Here is an 18,190-nt window from a genome sequence, read left to right as displayed (position 1 = left end):
TTTATCTTGCCCTTCAGGGAGCTTAAAACTACTTCTTGTTATCCTCCCAGTATCAAGTATAACTTTATTTTGTTAGTTTTGCAAGTGTCATTGTCGAGCCTATAAATAAACCCAGACTCCATAATAAGGAAACTATTTGACATTTTGAAATTGTACGGGAGCAAGGGCACTAATGATGGGCTTCCCTTTGACTACAACTAATTCTACAAATGACTTCACCCCTGCTTCCCAGGGCCTCCAGTTAGAGATCCACTCCCTAAACAAATTATAAGATTTACGGGACAAACGATTTGACCCCAAGATTGTATTTCTGGAGTATTAGGATTAATAATTGCAGGATAATTTGACTGAGTGTCGAGCTGGGCTGGTAAGGTGTGTTGGGTGAGATTTTCTCCCATGTGGTGGAGGATAATGTAAAGTCAGTGTGTTATAAATACTTTCATAAATGCATACATGGAAGCATTTTTTAATAAACAAAAAGGTATTAAATACTTACATAAATACATACCCAAAATAAAAATAAGATTTTCTATACCAATACTTTCGCTGTCAGCTGTGATTATTATATTCAGTATCAGGCTTTAAGCTTTAAAGATGTTATTTAAAAATTAATTTTTCAGTATATAGGCTCTGGATAAATTAATTTATTGGGTTTAATGTTGACTTAACCATATGAAAATGCCTCCCTTAATGAATATCTTTTCTCTATTTTAGTAAATATTCAGTAGTAATTATGTTTACACTAACAACTACACTAACAGCTAATTTAAAAAATAAGTTAGCATATTTATCTTTGTATTGTTATGCACTGTTGTACTTTGGAAATTAAGAAAGCAGAAAAAAAGGCAGAAGGTAGTGCTGATAAAATTATGGCAATTACAGAGTCATGAGGAAAAAGATTAAATTTCATGTATCAATTGTACAGTGATTTTGCTACCATCTGCACATATTTAAAATTAATAAAGCAAAATAATGTACATGGAAGTGCTTTCTAAGCTATGTGGGCTTTTCACAAATGAAAACGTAAAATCACTAATTTTTAATTATTTGGGCTGAATTTCATTAACAACATTTGCAAGGCCTAATCAATCATACAACATACATGTATTTATTTCTTTTTCTTTCTTTGCTTTTTGCCCTCTTCAAGACAATGGTAGTTGACTCTTTCACCCATTTCTGAGAGAAGGGTGGCATAACAGAAGGTTCTGTGGTCTTTCAGATAACTTGACTATTATGAATTACTGAGTTGGTGTCCATGAAAGATATGAACTAAATTCAGTGACTGAGCCAAGACATCTGGTTGCATGATATCAAGTGATAGAATCCTTTTTAAACTAACTTAATTTTCGCACTGCTTTTTTCTTTATTTTGACGATGGTACTAATCCCGGCATGACGTATAAACTAGGGAGTCTGTTACTTCATCAACAATGACTTAGGAAGTGCTTCTTCCCAACTGGGACAGCTGCTAAGCTAGAGAAACTCATTTTAGTTCTGAGTCGTGACTTGTAACATAGGACAGGAAAACCAGTATGAGGGCACTGACCTAACCTGGCTTTAGGCCCAGACCCTCAAGACCCAAAGGAGCCTGGAAATAATTTCTTTTCATGTTTTCCACCGTGTAGGGTTTGGCACTAGCATTACCTGTGTGTGCTTCTTAAAAATGCAACTTCTGCATGACAGCGAACGCAGGGCGTGATCCTGGTGTGGGTTCTGGACCTGAAGGAAGAGTGCTCGGAAGGACGTCACTGGAACAACCTGCCACACATGCTCTCTCACCAGGTCTTTCTCCCTCAGAGCTGCTGGTGGATGCTAACCGCCAGCCTTTCAGTTAGCAGCTGAGCACTTAACCATTGCGCTACTAGGGCACCTATGACAAATAAATCCCTGTCCAAAAGGCTGGAAATTTTATCTTTGGAAGCTAATACCCCACTTATTTCACAGACGTTTAAGGAACACTGCTAGGCATGGGCCTAAAACAGAACAGAGCTAGATCGTGTCCCTGTATTAAAAAAAAAAAAAAAAAAAAATTTTTTTTTTTTTTTGTATTGTCCTTGTGTAGATGCAGACGATTGGAAAGTGCGGTTCCTGAGTTGAATCGACTCCACATCAGTGGGTTTGGTTTTTTCTTTTTGGTTATCAGTATGAAGTAAAGTCGCAAGTGCTTGTTAGGGCCCCAACTTGGCTACTGAAGACTTGCTTAGCCCATGATGCAGCCCAACTTCTGTATGTTTACAGTGAAAAGGAGAAAGCAGTGTTGTTCTGTTGTTGTTGTTGCTGGGTGCTGTTGAGTTGATTTAGACTCGTAGTGACCCCATGTGACAGAGGAGAACTGCCCCACAGGGTAATCTTTATGAGAGCAGACTGTCACATCTTTCTCCTTCAGAGCCCCTGGGTAGGTTCGAACTGGCAAGCTTTCGGTTAACAGCCAAGTGCTTAACCACTGTGCCACCAGGGCCCCTATTGTTCATTTATTAGTTAGCGGCTAAATAAATAAAATATTTGTCCTAAATACATTAAATATTAGTATTTGATGGAAAAAAACTACTTAATTTGATGAGTCATCCATCTAGCATGGCTGATTATACATGAGCATTTATTACTTGTCCTTGCCAGAAATGACCCTCTGTAGCAGGTCAGTCATCTGTTTGGCTCAGAAATAGAAAAAAAAAAAAAGAGGAGAGAGAACTTTTCCGAGTTCACTAAGGGAAAGAGAAAAGTTAGAAAAATGGAATGGGGCTACAGAGAAGACCTTATACATTGTGAAAAAGAGATTATTGAAATAAACTGAATTGTGAGTAATAAGCAGCCCCAGTGGCACAGTGGTTAAGAGCCTGGCTGCTAACCAAGAGGCTGGCAGTTCGAATCCACCAGCTGCTCCTTGGAAACCCTATGGGGCGGTTCTACTCGGTCCTATAGGATTACTATGAGTCAGAATCAACTCGACCACAACAGGATTGGTTTAAACCCACTGCCGTGGAGTTGATTCCGACTCATAGCGACCCTATAGGACAGAGTAGAACTGCACCGTAGAGTTTCCAAGGAGTGCCTGGCGGATTCAAACTGCCGACCTCTTGGTTAGCAGCCATAGCACTTAACTACTACACCACCAGGGTCTCCAGGATTGGTTTGGTGAGTAATAAACAAGAAGAGAGCATAGCTGTACATGTTCACCTTAAAGAGTCAGAAGGTAGGAGATGAGTTTTCTTCTGGTAGCCACTAGGTGGCAGCATTGGCCTAGGTCAGCTAGATTATTATACAGGTTGGTTCCTGTAGTAAGCCACCATTGTTCATTTATATAGGTTAACAAATTGTCGTTAGTTACCAAGGAGTTGATTCTGACTGATGGTGACGCCTCGTGTGCCGAGTAGAACTGCTCCATAGGGTTTTCAAAGCTGTGACCATTCAGAAGCAGATCACCAGGCCTGTCTTCGAGGCACCTCTGGGTGGATTCAAACCACCAACCTTTTGGCTCATTGTTGAATGTTTAACCATTTTTGCCACCCAAGGACTCTTAACTCAGGTGTTTATAAATCAGGACTGCCCTTTTTCTTTCTTTCTTCTTTTAAACCAAAACTCGAATTCTTGAATTAGAGACCTAAGTTCCTTTCTTGCTTTTAAAAACGGGTATGTGAAATTATTTACACTTCTTTTAAAAATATCAAAATGGAATTGAGTTGCTTTATAACTTGTGTGAGCTCCTCTCCTTTATAACTGTGGCTCACTGGCTTGTGAAAGACAGAGTTTCTAGATCAGGAAGTTGACCCTTAGGAAATAAAGCAGCAACATCACCCCTTCCCAGTCTCAGGCCCCAAGACAGTCAACGGATCCAACAGAGTACAAGGCATGTCACTTAACCTGACTGAGGCTTGGCAACTTGTAGCTGTGTGCTCCTGGTTCCACGGAATTTGTAGAGCAGAACAAGGGTATATCGCATACCCATAATAACAATCGTTTTTAACTTTAACAAGTTGTCTCTATTAAAATGAATAAAATTTTGAGAAAAAATGGAACATTTATATATCTGCACAGTATTGAAATCAGAATTAGTGCCCTACCAAATCCAGGATCTACAGTCAGCGCCTTGATGGTGTCTCATGCTTAGCATTAATAAAATGCCTTTTATGAGCACCTACTCTGTGTCCCATATTGTGCCAGCCACCGTATACATGCTAACTCAACCCTCACAGTATTTATTGGGTCCCTACCCTGTGCAAGGAAACCCTGGTGGCGTAATGGTTAAGTGCTATGGCTGCTAACCAAAGGGTCGGCAGTTCAATCTGCCAGGCGCTCCTTGGAAACTGTGTGGGGCAGTTTTACTCTGTCCTATAGGGACACTATGAGTCGGAATCGACTAGATGGCACTGGGTTTGGTTTTTTGGTTTGGACTCTGTGCAAACCCAGATGTTGCCTCCTTCTATAATATTATACATTTTGTAAGTAAATCTTTGATAACCGCTATAGTCACAGTAAAACCTCTGTTGTTATTGTGCAGAACAGATTCTAAAGCCATTAACTGTTTGATTAAAAAAATTATGCAAAGAACAAGCTTAGCTTCCATATTGTAAAATGCATCTGCTGCAACTGTAATCATCTGTGGCTGGAGAGGCCAGTGTGTTCCCAGTTGGGTTGTGGCTTTGTTTAGAATTAAGAGGCTTATAAAGGAAGCCATAGAAACCCTGAGTTCCCCAATTGCTGTAGTACAGGAAACAGGGCAGTTAGTCAGCATCTATTGTCCTGACTGGATTGTTTAAAATATAATTTCAAGACAATCTGAAAACACCACATGGCTCAATTATGTGGTTATTCAACATCAGTCTTGCTCTTATTAAGGTTTGCATTTAGAACAATTGTAGGAAGGGCATTTCGGCAGCTTTCATAAAATAGCTATTTATTACATCATCATTAGGTTCCAAGCCCTTTATGTAACAATCCGAGATTGATATCAGAAGGAAAAAGTAATGTCTCTTCTGGGTTGGTCTACTTTATCTTGTCAGCTGAGTGTATGACTATGCTGGGAGCATCATTAACCCTGGTTAATAACCACACAGCTACTTGGAGCTGCTCAGGCGAGGAGCAGTTTGAAAATCAGTGCCTGCAATTGGAGTGTCAGGCCATGTAACTTTCATCTGGAGGCGCCTATTTGAAACCACTGTTGGTTTTTTCTGTCCAGGGTCACTGTGTGATGGGCACTGCCCCAGACCTTTGATTATCTCTCAGTTTCAGCTGCTCTGGGGAATGACAGATGCTCCCACGGTGAACGATCTGGATGCCACAGAGCATATGTTCTTTTTTGTTGTCGTCGTTGTTGATTGACGGCTGTATTTATTGACTGGAATTTAGCACTTGAGAATTGTATCTACAAGTGAATACAGAATCAATATTTTCCTGGGTGAAAGAAGCCAGACACAAAACAGCTCATGCTGCTTGAGTCCATTTATGTGAAGTTTAAGAACAGGCAAAACAAATCAAAGGTAATAGAAGGCAGAAGGGTGGTTGCCACTGGGTGAGTATACACTGCAAGAAGCGTGAACTCAATTGCTGTCTATCGACTCCAACTCATGGACCCCATGTGTGTCACAGAGGCACTGTGTGTGGCATGTATTCTGAGACCATCCCAAACACTAGCCTTGAGGGCTTCTCAAGGAGTGTCACTCCTGGGCCACACCCCAGGCTGCTGACTCATGGTCTGGGGGTGGGGCCAGGCCATATTTTTAAAAAGCTGCCCAGGTGATTCTGACGTGTACCTCCCACTAAGAACCACACTTGTACTGATTCTATTGTATCTTTAAAAACAACAAAAAAAAAATCTGTAACTCACCTCAAATTCTTAGACAAGAACTAAACAATAAAAATTTGACATTTAAATTCAATGTGATTAAAGCATTATTGAACACATTTGTTGTCTTTTGGTAACTTTTATATTACTCAGAAAATGCATCTCTGCTTCGCATGACATTTTCATTCAAAAGCGCAAGGTGGGGGTGGTGGGTGGGTGGAATTTTATAAATGAACAAGTTTCCATCCACTGTCGAAATTTCTTATTAATATTTGACTCCCTATCCTTATCTACAGAAGAATGGAGGTTTATTTGGAACTCCTTAAATATGATAAAGGACCAGGTGCATGGGACCCCTATCTGTCTGAATGTACCTTCTACCTCAGCCTACACAGCCTTCGCCTTCATCTTCTTTGTCTTTTCTCTTACACCTTTTCTGTGCCTCTTTGGTGCCCAGAGGCATTGTTCTCAGGTCTCTGATTTGCTTTCTTTGTCTTCATCCTTCCGACAGCTGAGCTGCTGTCGAGTTGATTCTAACTCATGGCAACCCCATGTGTGTCAGAGTAAAACTGTACTCCATGGGGTTTTCAGTGGCTGATATTTTTGGAAGTAGATCAGCAGGCCTTTCTTCCCAGGCACCTCTGGGTAGACTTGAACCTCCAGCCTTTCAGATAGCAGCCAAGTACATAAACCATTTGCATAGTCTTTATCTCTGGCCCTGATCCCTGAAATCTGACCCTGCATTTCCACTTGTCTATGGTTTCCTACTCTGTGTGGACATCCCCGTTACCTGGGAGCTTGTAAGAAATGCAGACTCTCAAACCCACCCCAGAGCCATGGGATCAGAATCTTCATGAACAGCATTCCCACGTTTGAGAAGCACTGGTCTGTGGGATATCTCCACCCTGTTCTAAGCTGGAGCACTCACTCTGATAGTGTCCCTTCTCTCTTGCCTTCTCCCGTCAACCCAAGTTTGTCTGTCAATTGGGCTGTTCTTTTTCTAGACTATCAATCTGGATTTCATTTTCTATTTTATTCTTCGTCTCATCATTGGTTCATTCAGATATTTACTGACTGCCTACCAGACCTAGGTGTTAGAGCTAGAGGGAGCAAAACCAGACATGATTCCTACCCTTAGTGTCTAGCGGGAAAAGCAGATATTAATCACATCATCAGTTGTAAGCTAGCAGTTAAGATGTACTGTATAAACCCATTGCCGTAGAGTCGATTCTGACTCATAGTGACCCTACAGGACAGAACAGAACTCCCCCATAGTTTCCAAGGAATGCCTAGTGGATTTGAACCGTCGACCTTTTGGTTAGCAGACGTAGCTCTTAAACACTACTCCCCCAGGGTTTCCAATGCACTATATAGGAGAGTCTGTACGGTCGCTAGGAAACCCTGGTGGCGTAGTGGTTAAGTGCTACAGTTCCTAACCAATGGTTAGGAGTTCGAATCCACCAGGCATTGCTTGGAAACTCTATGGGGGCACTTATACTCTGAGTCGGAATCGACTCGACGGCACTGGGTTTTATAGGGTTGCTATAAGTCGGAATCGACTCAATGGCAACAGGTTTGGGTTTTTTGGTTTTATAGGGTCCACATGAGTCAGAATTGACTCCATGGCAACAGGTTTGGTTTTGTTTTTTATGCAAATAAATGATTAGTTAGGAAGAGCAGGGGAGGAGTGACTGGGTGGTACAAACAGTAAAGTGCTTGACTAGTCTCCAAAGACAGGCCAGGCAATCGGCTTACAAAAGGTCACAGCCTTGAAAACCCTATGGAGCAGTTCTATTCTGCACACTTGGGGTTGCTAAGAGTCAGGATCAACTCCCTGGCAACTAACAACAATTCTTTTATGGCCTCATTAACATAAGAAAGAGCAGGGAGGGCTTCCCTGAGGAAGCCCTGCTTGTGCTAAGGATGAACAGATAGGTGAAGAGCAGAAAGAGCTTTCCAGGTAGAAGGAACAGCATATGCAAAGACCCAGGTCCTTACAGAAAGCTTCACTTCCATTATTAGCTCTTCCACCCAACCCTGCCAGATTTAGGCCTTCTTCCTTCAAGCCGAGGAGTTGGTCTACCAGGGCCACCTTCCACCTGTATGCTAGGACCTCAGCCTACCAGTGCTCAGCTGCACACCTTTTCCATCTTTTAGTCTACAGTACAGTATTATAAGCACCCCAGAAGCCCCTGTGCCCCCTCCCAGTCACTACACTCAAAAGTAACCACTATTCTGTCTTCCATCAGCACTGATGAGCTTTGCCTCCATTTTCAGCTTTACATAAATAGATTCATGGAATAGGTAATCTTACTGTGTCAGGCTTCTTTTGCTCAACATTACGTTAGAATAGAATTCATTCATGTTTTACATGTAATTGTAGTTCACTTTTTTTTTGCTGTATAACTATACCTTATACCATAATTTATTCGTTCGATTGAGGATATTTGAGTCTTTCCCAATTTGGGGCTATTTTGAATTTTTTTTTTTTTTTTTTAATTTTTATTGAGCTTCAAGTGAACGTTTACAAATCAGGTCAGTCTGTCACATATAAGTTTATATACACCTTACTCCATACTCCCACTTTCTCTCCCCCTAATGAGTCAGCCCTTCCAGTCTCTCCTTTTGTGACAATTTTGCCAGCTTCCAACCCTCTCTACCCTCCCATCCCCCCTCCAGACAGGAGATGCCAACACAGTCTCAAGTGTCCACCTGATACAGATAGCTCACTCTTCATCAGCATCTCTCTCCTACCCACTGTCCAGTCCCTTCCATGTCTGATGAGTTGTCTTCAGGAATGGTTCTTGTCCTGGGCCAACAGAAGGTTTGGGGACCATGACCGCCGGGATTCCTCTAGTCTCAGTCAGACCATTAAGTATGGTCTTTTTGTGAGAATTTGGTATTTTGAATATTCTTATACGTGTCTTTTAGTGAATAAATTACATTTTTCTGTTGGGAATATGCGTGGGAGTAGAATTGTTATGTCACACATATATACATTATGCTTAAGTTCCGCTTTAGTAGATACTGCCAAACTGTTTTCCAAAGTAGTTACAACACTAGTTTACATTCTTAACAGCAGTGCGTGAACATTCCAGTTGCTTCACACCCTCGTCAGCACTTGGTTTCCTCGGTCTGTCCATTGTAGCCATTCTGGTGGATATGTGGTACTACTGCTTTGTGGTTTTAATTTACATTTCCTTGACAGCTAATGTGGTTGAGTATCTTTGAGTCGGTTTTCCCATTTTCTACCAGCTCTTTTGTTTTTTCACTTAGATTTTTGTAGGGGTTTTTAATATATTCTTTGTGGACATATGTATTGCAAATGTCTTCTCCCTTCTGAGGTTTACCTTTATACTGTTTTGTTTCATTTAATGAACAGAAGTTTGTAGTTTTAATGTAGTTCAATTTATCAGTACATTTTTTTTCATGTTCTAAATCATATTTATATCACATTTAGTTCTGTAAAACCTTAGGAGCAGAATAAACAAATATATAAAATACAAAACATAAGTAAAAGTTAGAAAGCCTGGAAAATATAAATTAGAAGAGATTTAGACCAGAGAGATAAAACACGTAATATAATTCTGTTATAACTGAATAATAACATTTTGCTTAGAGCTTCTTAAAAGTCAAAGTTCAAATGGAAACATGGTCTGTTATCTGTGAGTTACCTCAGACAGTATTGTGAGGATCAAATCAGATACATATGAAGGGACTTGGTAGGCTGTAAGATGCATTCACATGTAACTGGAAATTTGCACATCATAGAGCTAACCGATATGTCTTATGTTACAGGTTATTCAACGATAGTTATGACCTCCCGGTTACGTGCGTTGGGTGGAAGAATTAATAATATACGCACTTCAGAATTACCCAAAGATAAAACTCGATCCGAAGTCATCTGCAGCGTCCGCTTTTTAAATGGCTTGGTACAGACCTTTAAAGTTAATGTAAGTTTCCCATATTTTATTTTAACTGAATTAATGCTCCTAAGAAATCGTTTTTCTCTCTTAGATGGTTTACAAAATGAAGAAAAAAAGTACTTCAAAGTGAAAGCTTGATCATTTCAATTACCTCAGAGCTTGTATGTTGTGATTGGACTGGAAATGCTCTTAAAACTCGACTTACTTTCTTGCCTCTACTTGAAGTTTCTTTCTCCTGTTTTTTTTTTTTTTTTGTGACTGAACTGCATAATCCTTAGAGGTTACCTCTTCTGTGACGTCCTCGTCGCCTTCCAGAAGCAGAGCTTCTTCTCTGTTAGTGGTGCTCAGTATATGCTTTATTAGAACTCCTGTCACATTGTGTTAAAAAGTTACAATTATTAGGTGATGTGCCACTCGCTGAAGTGTGAGCTCCTTGAGGACAAGAATGGTATCCTTTCCTCTGTGCCTGGCCCAAGCCAGGGCACACAGCAGGTGCTCATTAAATGTACAAATGGGTGGGTCCTAGCTGCAGCTTAGTGAGACGGTCAGCTTCACAAATGGCAGTGTTCTGAGAGATGCTAGTTTATCCCACCTCAAGCCGTGGCAGAGTCAAGGCTAGAAACCAGGCCTCTAATCTCCCAGACCAGCAGTAAGATGCTTGAACAATAGCAGTGATTGGACAGGGTGGTGGTATAGGGGTAGCTAAAAGAAGCCAAGTCTGGAAATATTTTGAAGGTAGAGCCAATGGGATTTGCTGATCAGATAGGATTTGGGTTGTGAAAGAAAGAGAAGGGCTCAAGGTGACAGCAAGGTTTGTGACCTGAGCAACTGGCAAGATGGAGTTGCCATTTATAGGGATGAGAAGGACTGCAGGAGGGTTAGGTTTGGGGGACAAAATCACAGTTCTGTTTTGGACATGTTGAATTTGAGATGCCTATTTATCTTGAAGTCCCAGGCTGGTGCAAATAGTTACAGAGCTCAGCTACTAACTGAAAGGTTGGCTGTTCAAGTGCACCCAGAGGCACCTTGGAAGAAAGGCCTGGCAATCTACGTCCAAAAATCAGCCACTGGAAACCTTATGGAACACAGTTCTACTCTGACACACATGGGGTTGCCATGAGTTGGAATCAACTCAACAGCAACTAGTTTTTGGTATTTATTCATCTAAGGGGAAATGCAGAAATGGTAGATAGATATACCAGTCAGGAGCTCCAGGAATGAGTGGAAGCTGGAGATACAAATTTGGATGGTACCAGGTTAGACATGCTATTTCAAGCCATGAAACTGGATGAGATCACCTGAGATATGGGGTTCAATATTTAAAGATTGGAGAAATGAGCAAGTTCTAAAGAGAGTGAGAAGGACAAGCCGGTGAAGTAGGAGGAGACCAAGAAAGAATGCCTAGGAAACCAAGGTAAGAATGTGTTTTAAGAAGTGATCACCATAAAAAGGAGCTAAGGGAAGTACCTACCCTGAGTGATAGTCATATTAAGTCATTAGAACAGAGCTATGCAGATGGTGAGACCCAGTCATTCTCAGTTATGAATGCTGTTACTGTCATGTTGCTGCCAGTGCCGCTACCACAAACTTCTGGGCAGCCTGGGCCAAAGGTGACTCAAATTGGACTTGAGGAATTTGAGGGCCTGGTAACAGCTTGGAATCTCCATCTCTGTGTATTTTTCTACTTGTGGGAATTGTTTACACTGTCTCAGTTAGACTCTTAGACAGTAGTTACTTGGTGCCACAGCCCAAAGAGCAAGCCAGTCACTGGTAGTGACCACTTGGTATCAGCAAAGATGACCTCTTCTGCAGTGGGGGCAGGGCTGGGGGCCTAGCTCTTATTATAAATGTCTTTTATTTATTGTATTTCCATTTCTTTTATAAAAATACTTAATTTTATTTTGTTGTTAATTGAAAATGTGGTACAGTGATTAAGAGCTATGACAGCTTACCAAAAGATCGGCAGTTCAAATCCAACAGCCACTCCTTGGAAACCCTATGGGGCCATTCTGCTCTATTCAGTAGGGTCCCTGAGTCAGAATCTACTCAATGGCAGCAGGTTTGGTTTTTGTTGAAAACATACCCAGCAAAACATACACCAGTTCAATCATCTCTATACATGCAATTCGGTGATATTGATTACATTCTTCAAGTAGTGCAGCCATTCTCACCCTTTTTCGAAGTTATTCTTCGACCATTATCAGGAACTCACAGCCCCTGAGTTTCTTATCTAATCTTTCTGAGTTGCTATTGTTATTTTGATCCCATATATATATATTTTAATTTTTATTGTGCTTTAAGTTTAGAAACCAAGTCAGTCTCTCATATAAAAACTTACATACACCTTGCTACGTACTCCTAGTTGCTCACCTTGTAATGACACAGCACACTCCTTCCCTCCACTCTTTATTTTCGTGTCCATTCAGCCAGCTTCTGATCCCCTCTGCCCTCTCATCTCCTCTCCAGACAGGAGCTGCCCACAAAGTCTCATGTGTCTACTTGATCCAAGAAGCTCACTCTTCACCAGTATCATTTTCTATCCCATAGTCCAGTCCAACCCCCGTCTGAAGGGTTGGCTTTGGGAATGGTTCCTGTCTTGGGCTAACAGAAGGCCTGGGGACCGTGACCTCTGGGGTTCTTCTAGTCTCAGTCAGACCATTAAGCCAGGTCTTTTTTATAAGAATTTGAGGTCTGCATCCCACTGCTCTCCTGCTCCCTCAGGGGTTCTCTGTTGTGTTCCCTGTCAGGGCAGTTATCAGTTGTAGCCGGGCACCATCTAGTTCTGGTCTCAGGCTGATGTAGTCTGGTTTATGTGGCCCTTTCTGTCTCTTGGGCTCATAATTGTGTCTTTGGTGTTCATTTTCCTTTGCTCCAGGTGGGTTGAGACCAATTGATGCATCTTAGATGGCTGCTTGCTAGCGTTTAAGACCCCAGACGCCACTCTCCAAAGTAGGATGCAGATTGTTTTAATAGACTTTATTATTCCAATTGACTTAGGTGTCCCCTGAAACCATGGTCCCCAAACCCCCGCCCCTGCTACTCTGGCCTTCGAAGCATTCAGTTTATCGAGGAAACTTCTTTGCTTTTGGTTTAGTCCAGTTGTGCTGACCTCTCCTGTATTGTGTGTTGTCTGTCCCTTCACCTAAAATAGTTCTTATCTACTATCTAGTTAGTGAAAACCTCTCTCCCTCCCTCTCCCCATTCTCATAACCATCAAAGAATATTTTCTTCTCTGTTTAAACTATTTTTCGAGTTCTTATAATATTTTTTATAATAGTGGTCTCAAACAATATTTGTCCTTTTGCAACTGACAAATTTCACTCAGCATAATACCTTTCAGATTCCTCCATATTAGAAATGTTTCACAGATTCATCATTGTTCTTTATCAATGCGTAGTATTCCATTGTGTGAATATACCATAATTTATTTATCCATTCATCTGTTAATGGGCACCTTGGTTGCTTCCATTTTTTGCTGTTGTAAACAATGCTGCAGTGAACATGGGTATGCATATATCTGTTTGTGTCAAGGCTCTTATTTCTCTAGGATATATTCCAAGGAGTGGGATTGCTGGATTATATGGTAGTTCTATTCCTAGCTTTTTAAGGAAGCACGAAATCGATTTCCAAAGTGGCTGTACCATTTTACATTCCCACCAGCAGTGTATAAGTGTTCCAGTCTCCCCACAACCTCTCCAACATTGATTATTTTGTGTTTTTTGGATTAATGCCAGCCTCGTTGGGGTTAGATGGAATCTTATTGTAATCTTGATTTGCATTTCTCTAATGGCTAATGATCAGGAGCATTTCCTCATGTATCTGTTAGCTACCTAAATGTCTTCTTTAGTGAAGTGCCTGTTCATATCCTTTGCCCATTTTTTAATTGGGTTATTTGTCTTTTTGTATTTGAGTTTTTGCAGTATCATATAGATTTTAGAGATTAGATGCTGATTAGAAATATCATAGCTAAAAACTTTTTCCCAATGTGTAGGTAATTTTTTTACTCTTTTGGTGAAGTCTTTGGATGAGCATAGGTGTTTTTTAGGAGCTCCCAGTTACCTAGTTTCTCTTTGCATTGTTAGTAATGTTTTATATACTGTTTATGCCATGTATTAGGGCTCCTAGCGTTGTCCCTATTTTTTCTTCCATAGATAGTTCTTTAAAAGAACACAGTGCTCAAGGTAGACTTTCTTTTTCTTTTAATTTTTTATTCGGCTTTAGGTGAAAATTTACAGAGCAAATTGGTTTTCCATTCGATAGTTTGTAATTAAAGTGTTCCATAACATTGGGTGCGTTCCCCACAATGTGTCAGCACTCTCCCATTTCTGCCCTGGGTTCGCCGTTTCCTTTGGTCTGGTTTTTCTACCCCTTCCTGCGTTCTCATCTTTTCTTTTGGGCAAATGTTGTCCTTTAGATCTCATATAATTGATTGTTCTGAGCAACATGTTCCTCTCGGATGTTATTGTTTATTTTATGGGCCTATTATTTGGCTGAAAGGTAGTCTCTGGGAATGCCTTCAGTTCCAGGTCAGAAGGAAAGCAGATTTTCTTTCCTAATTAAACTAAACTATTGCTTAAAGAAGACTTTGGGGGATATTTTTGATTTAAGATTTAAAGATTACCTCGGGGCAACAGTTTCTGGGATTCACCCAGCCTCTATGGCTCCAGAAAGTCTGGCTTCCATGAGAAATTGTATTTCAGTTCCTTTTGAGAACTGGATGAGTTCAGCAGAATCACTGCCTGAAATGAATGAATTATGTACGCACTTCAGAGGAGAGAGATACAGTGTAGAGCGGATCTAAGTCAGGCAGTCAGGCCATCCATCAGCTGACCGAGCAAGGCAAGTAGTTTCTTAGTGCCTCTATTTACACATCTGCAAAAGGGGATGGTGATAATTACTTTGCAATGTTGCTTCAAAGATTAGAGGCCACATGTAAAAAGTGCACTTAGTATTATGTCTGACTCCTTGTAGACGGTCAATAAATTATAGTTTTTATTAATATGTGTTAAATGTAATATAAAATTGTATATAAATAACAAAGTTTGGGAACGGATTTTGGTGATGGCTGCACAACATGATTAATGTAATGGTGTCACTAAATTGTACACGTGAAGAACACTGAATTGGCAAATGTGTTATATATATTTTTACAACAGTTAAAAAACCCTGGACAGTCCCACACAGCCATATGTTGAATGAATAAACTTAGAGAACAGTTGAAAAGAAAGTCATACATAAATAATTTCAACAAGGGGAGCAGATAGCTCTTTGAAGCACCAAGAGTATCTCATAATTGGGGGGCTGGTGTTAGAACCTGTGCACCAGGTCATCGCACACCCATCAGGGTTCTCTTGTGATGGATGGTGTTGCAAGTAGAGGAAGCAGTAGGTTCAGGGGCCCTCAGGTGGCACAGGAGGCATGTTCAGGAGATGGGTTGGTCTCATGTTCCTACACTTCAAATAATAGTGAGGCTGCCCAAAGAAGTGGCTGTGCAGTAGGGGGGCTGACAATGATCTCATTGTCCTCATTCCCATCACTGTGACCTATTTGCAGGTACATTATCAGCTCACAGACTCTCAGAAAAAGCTACCTTTGCCTGTTCTATAATCTATTTCTGACTCATATTATCCTTAAGTTAAATGGTTGTTGGGTTCAAAGGGTTCCTGAGAAGTCTGCTCGTGAGTGGAGAATTTGCAGTTTCCCAAATGGGCTGCACTGTTGTCCACCCCTGTGCCTTTGTGTGTGCTGGGCCATCTGCCTGAAATGCCCTTTCTCAGCTTGTGGACACGGAGGGGTGGGGGCATCCTTCCAGGCCCAGGTAGGGGGGTGCTTCTGCTGTCCCTAGGTGGAGCTGACCGTGTGTGCAGTCTCTGTGCCTTCTGTGCTTCACAGAGTTCACCACAGGGTGGTGCAGTCTCTGGTTCTGTGACTAGCCCCTCAGAGAGAATAGGAAAGGGGGACATATTGTAGCTCGGTGCCCATATCCCCACTGTGCCTGCTTCATCAATACTGAATGTCAAAGGCCTGAGTCCTGGTCTGGAAGTGATGTGTTGAAGTGGCTTCTCACTTCAGATGTGAGTAAAGCAGTTAAGCCCACAGGGTGACTCGTGCCAAGTCACTCTGAGGGTATTTTGGATGGCGTTTGGGTATTCTCAGCCACCTTCATTTATGCTGTTAGTAGTTTCCCTTCCCTGTGTACACTTCTGTGGCTCCTTCAGGCGAAAGAGGCAACAGGACCTGACCTGGGATTAGCATTTTGCTGTGGATAATCCATGGGCAGGTCACAGAGAGTTTACTGTAGTTAGGATGGCTGGCGTTTCCAGTTTAGACATCAGCCCTGGGGAATCTCAGCTAAGGGGAAGGAAGAAATCTTAGAAAATTAAATAAAACTCTAATTGTCTTCAGTCATATTTAGGTAATTTTTCTTAGCCCAATTCCCTTATGTATTGTGTGACTTCCTGAAATTAAAGATTTTCTTATTGTGAAAAATGTGTATACATAAAATCTCTCTGAATATTTTAAACTCCTTTTTGCCTGCAATAAAGACATTTTCACCATCAGTTCTTAATTAATTCTAAATAATTTGCTCACTTGGTAATTTTTTTTCCCCCTAGAAACAAGATACAGGTCAAGTTCTTTTGGATATGGTATATAACTACCTGGGTTTAACAGAAAAGGAATATTTTGGTTTGCAACATGGCGACGACTCGGCGGACTCTGCTGTAAGTGCCATCCTGTTAAGATGTACAGGACTTCTGCATGGCTTGGTTTTATATCTTATGTTTTCTTACTCAACAGAGATGGCTTGAATCAAGCAAACCCATCAGGAAACAATTAAAAGGTTGGTGTGATCTTCTCATTCCCACTGACCATTAGCTGTGAAGGTATCATGGTCCGTTTCTCTCCTCTGACCATCAGCTTGTCTGGAACATCTGGTACCTGGACTCCAGGTGGTCCAGGAGGCGTGAGTGAGCTGACTGCTACCAGCGTGAGTGAGCTGACTGCTACCAGTCTGACTTCTGAATTAGCAGAGAGCTCCAGATCAGCCCTCAGGGCTGCTTATCAGCTGTGGGCAAGAGAGGGAAGGGAGAGACTAGGTAGCTAAGACTTAAAAAAAAAAAAAAAAAGGGAACCCAAATTTATTTTTACAACGTAGAAAAGGAAAGGAAGATGGCTTTTTCCAGTCCATAGCAGAGACATACACACGCACACACTCCCCTCCCTACCCCTTTCCCACAACACAGTTACATTCACTGAAAACCAAACCATTAGGTACATGGTATCATAGATATACAGTCCATTCTCCTTATCATTATCTAAGGTATTTGTTCTATAAAGTTGTCACAAAACACTGAGTTAGATTCCTGTGAGCCTCTGGTCACAACATTTGCATCAATTGATCAATACATAATCTTGTTTTATGTGTATTTCTGCTTAAAGATACCTTTTTTCTTTTTTTAATTTTTATTGTGCTTTAAGTGGAAGTTTACAAATCAAGTCAGTCTCATACAAAAATGTATATACACCTTGCTATATACTCCTAACTGCTTTCTCTCTAATGAGACAGCACACTCCTTCTCTCCACCCTCTATTTCCGTGTCCATTCAGCCAGCTTCTGCCCCCTGCTGCCTTCTTATCTCCCCTCCAGACAGAAGCTGCCCACATAGTCTCATGTGTCTACTTTGAGCCAAGAAGCTCACTCCTCACCAGTATCATTTTCTGTTCTATAGTCCAGTCCAATCCCTGTCTGAAGAGTTGGCTTTAGGAATGGTTCCTGTCATGGGCTGACAGGTCTGGGGACCATGACCTCCAGGGTCTGCCTAGTCTCAGTCAGACCATTAAGTCTAGTCTTTTCACGAGAATTTGAGGTCTGCATCCCACTGCTCTCTTGTTCCCTCAAGGTTCTCTTGTTTAAAGATTTCTTATTTCACGTGTATTGTTGATTTGTTAACATTGAACACTGAATTCATTAACAGTGAAGCTCATCTAACACACTGGTGTTTTCTCCATAAAGCACACTGCAGCCTTTGTATACTTAGGAACACTGTACAGCACTTTGCCATTTAAAACAGCCAAATCACCAACAGAAAGCACAAAAATGCAAAAAGCATGACACTACATAGACCACAAAAGGATATTTGTTTACAAGAACTGAAACAAGGTAGAGCATCTCCTTGTTCAACCTCAGTAGTTAAGGTGCATTTCAAGCAACTCAAACTTTTTGCCACTTTAAGCATGTCCACAAATGATCTCAAAGGGGCCACAAGTATTGATTTGGGGGTTACAAATAAATGCTTGCAAGTAGATAAAGTCTCAAATACAAAATCCATGAATAATGAGTACTGACTGTAAAAGATTAACCTTAAAATACAGCTCATCAGTCACCAGTGGGTTCCCAGTGCTGCAGGTGAACGCCCAGTTAGGTGACAGGTCAAGCCACACCATACCCTGCCGTCCACTCAGACCCAGTCTCAGCCTGGTTTTCC

At 41.2% G+C, this 18,190-nt stretch overlaps 1 protein-coding gene across 3 annotated transcripts in view; it reads left to right on the top strand.

Moving 5' to 3' along the window:
* The window catches only part of PTPN3 (protein tyrosine phosphatase non-receptor type 3), a 182,705-nt gene that overhangs the window by 67,548 nt on the left and 96,967 nt on the right, over positions 1 to 18,190 (top strand). For all 3 annotated transcript variants that reach the window (XM_049896274.1, XM_049896275.1, XM_049896276.1), the window contains exons 2-4: positions 9,577 to 9,731; positions 16,319 to 16,426; positions 16,503 to 16,545. In XM_049896274.1, the coding sequence (XP_049752231.1) occupies positions 9,577 to 9,731; positions 16,319 to 16,426; positions 16,503 to 16,545 (306 nt within the window). The remainder of the gene's footprint in view (positions 1 to 9,576; positions 9,732 to 16,318; positions 16,427 to 16,502; positions 16,546 to 18,190) is intronic.

The sequence above is a fragment of the Elephas maximus genome, chromosome 9 (assembly GCF_024166365.1).
Source record: "Elephas maximus indicus isolate mEleMax1 chromosome 9, mEleMax1 primary haplotype, whole genome shotgun sequence".
In the NCBI taxonomy this organism is placed as follows: Eukaryota; Metazoa; Chordata; class Mammalia; order Proboscidea; family Elephantidae; genus Elephas; species Elephas maximus.
Note: the sequence above shows the minus strand (reverse complement) of the source record. Positions and strands in the feature narration are given on the sequence as shown.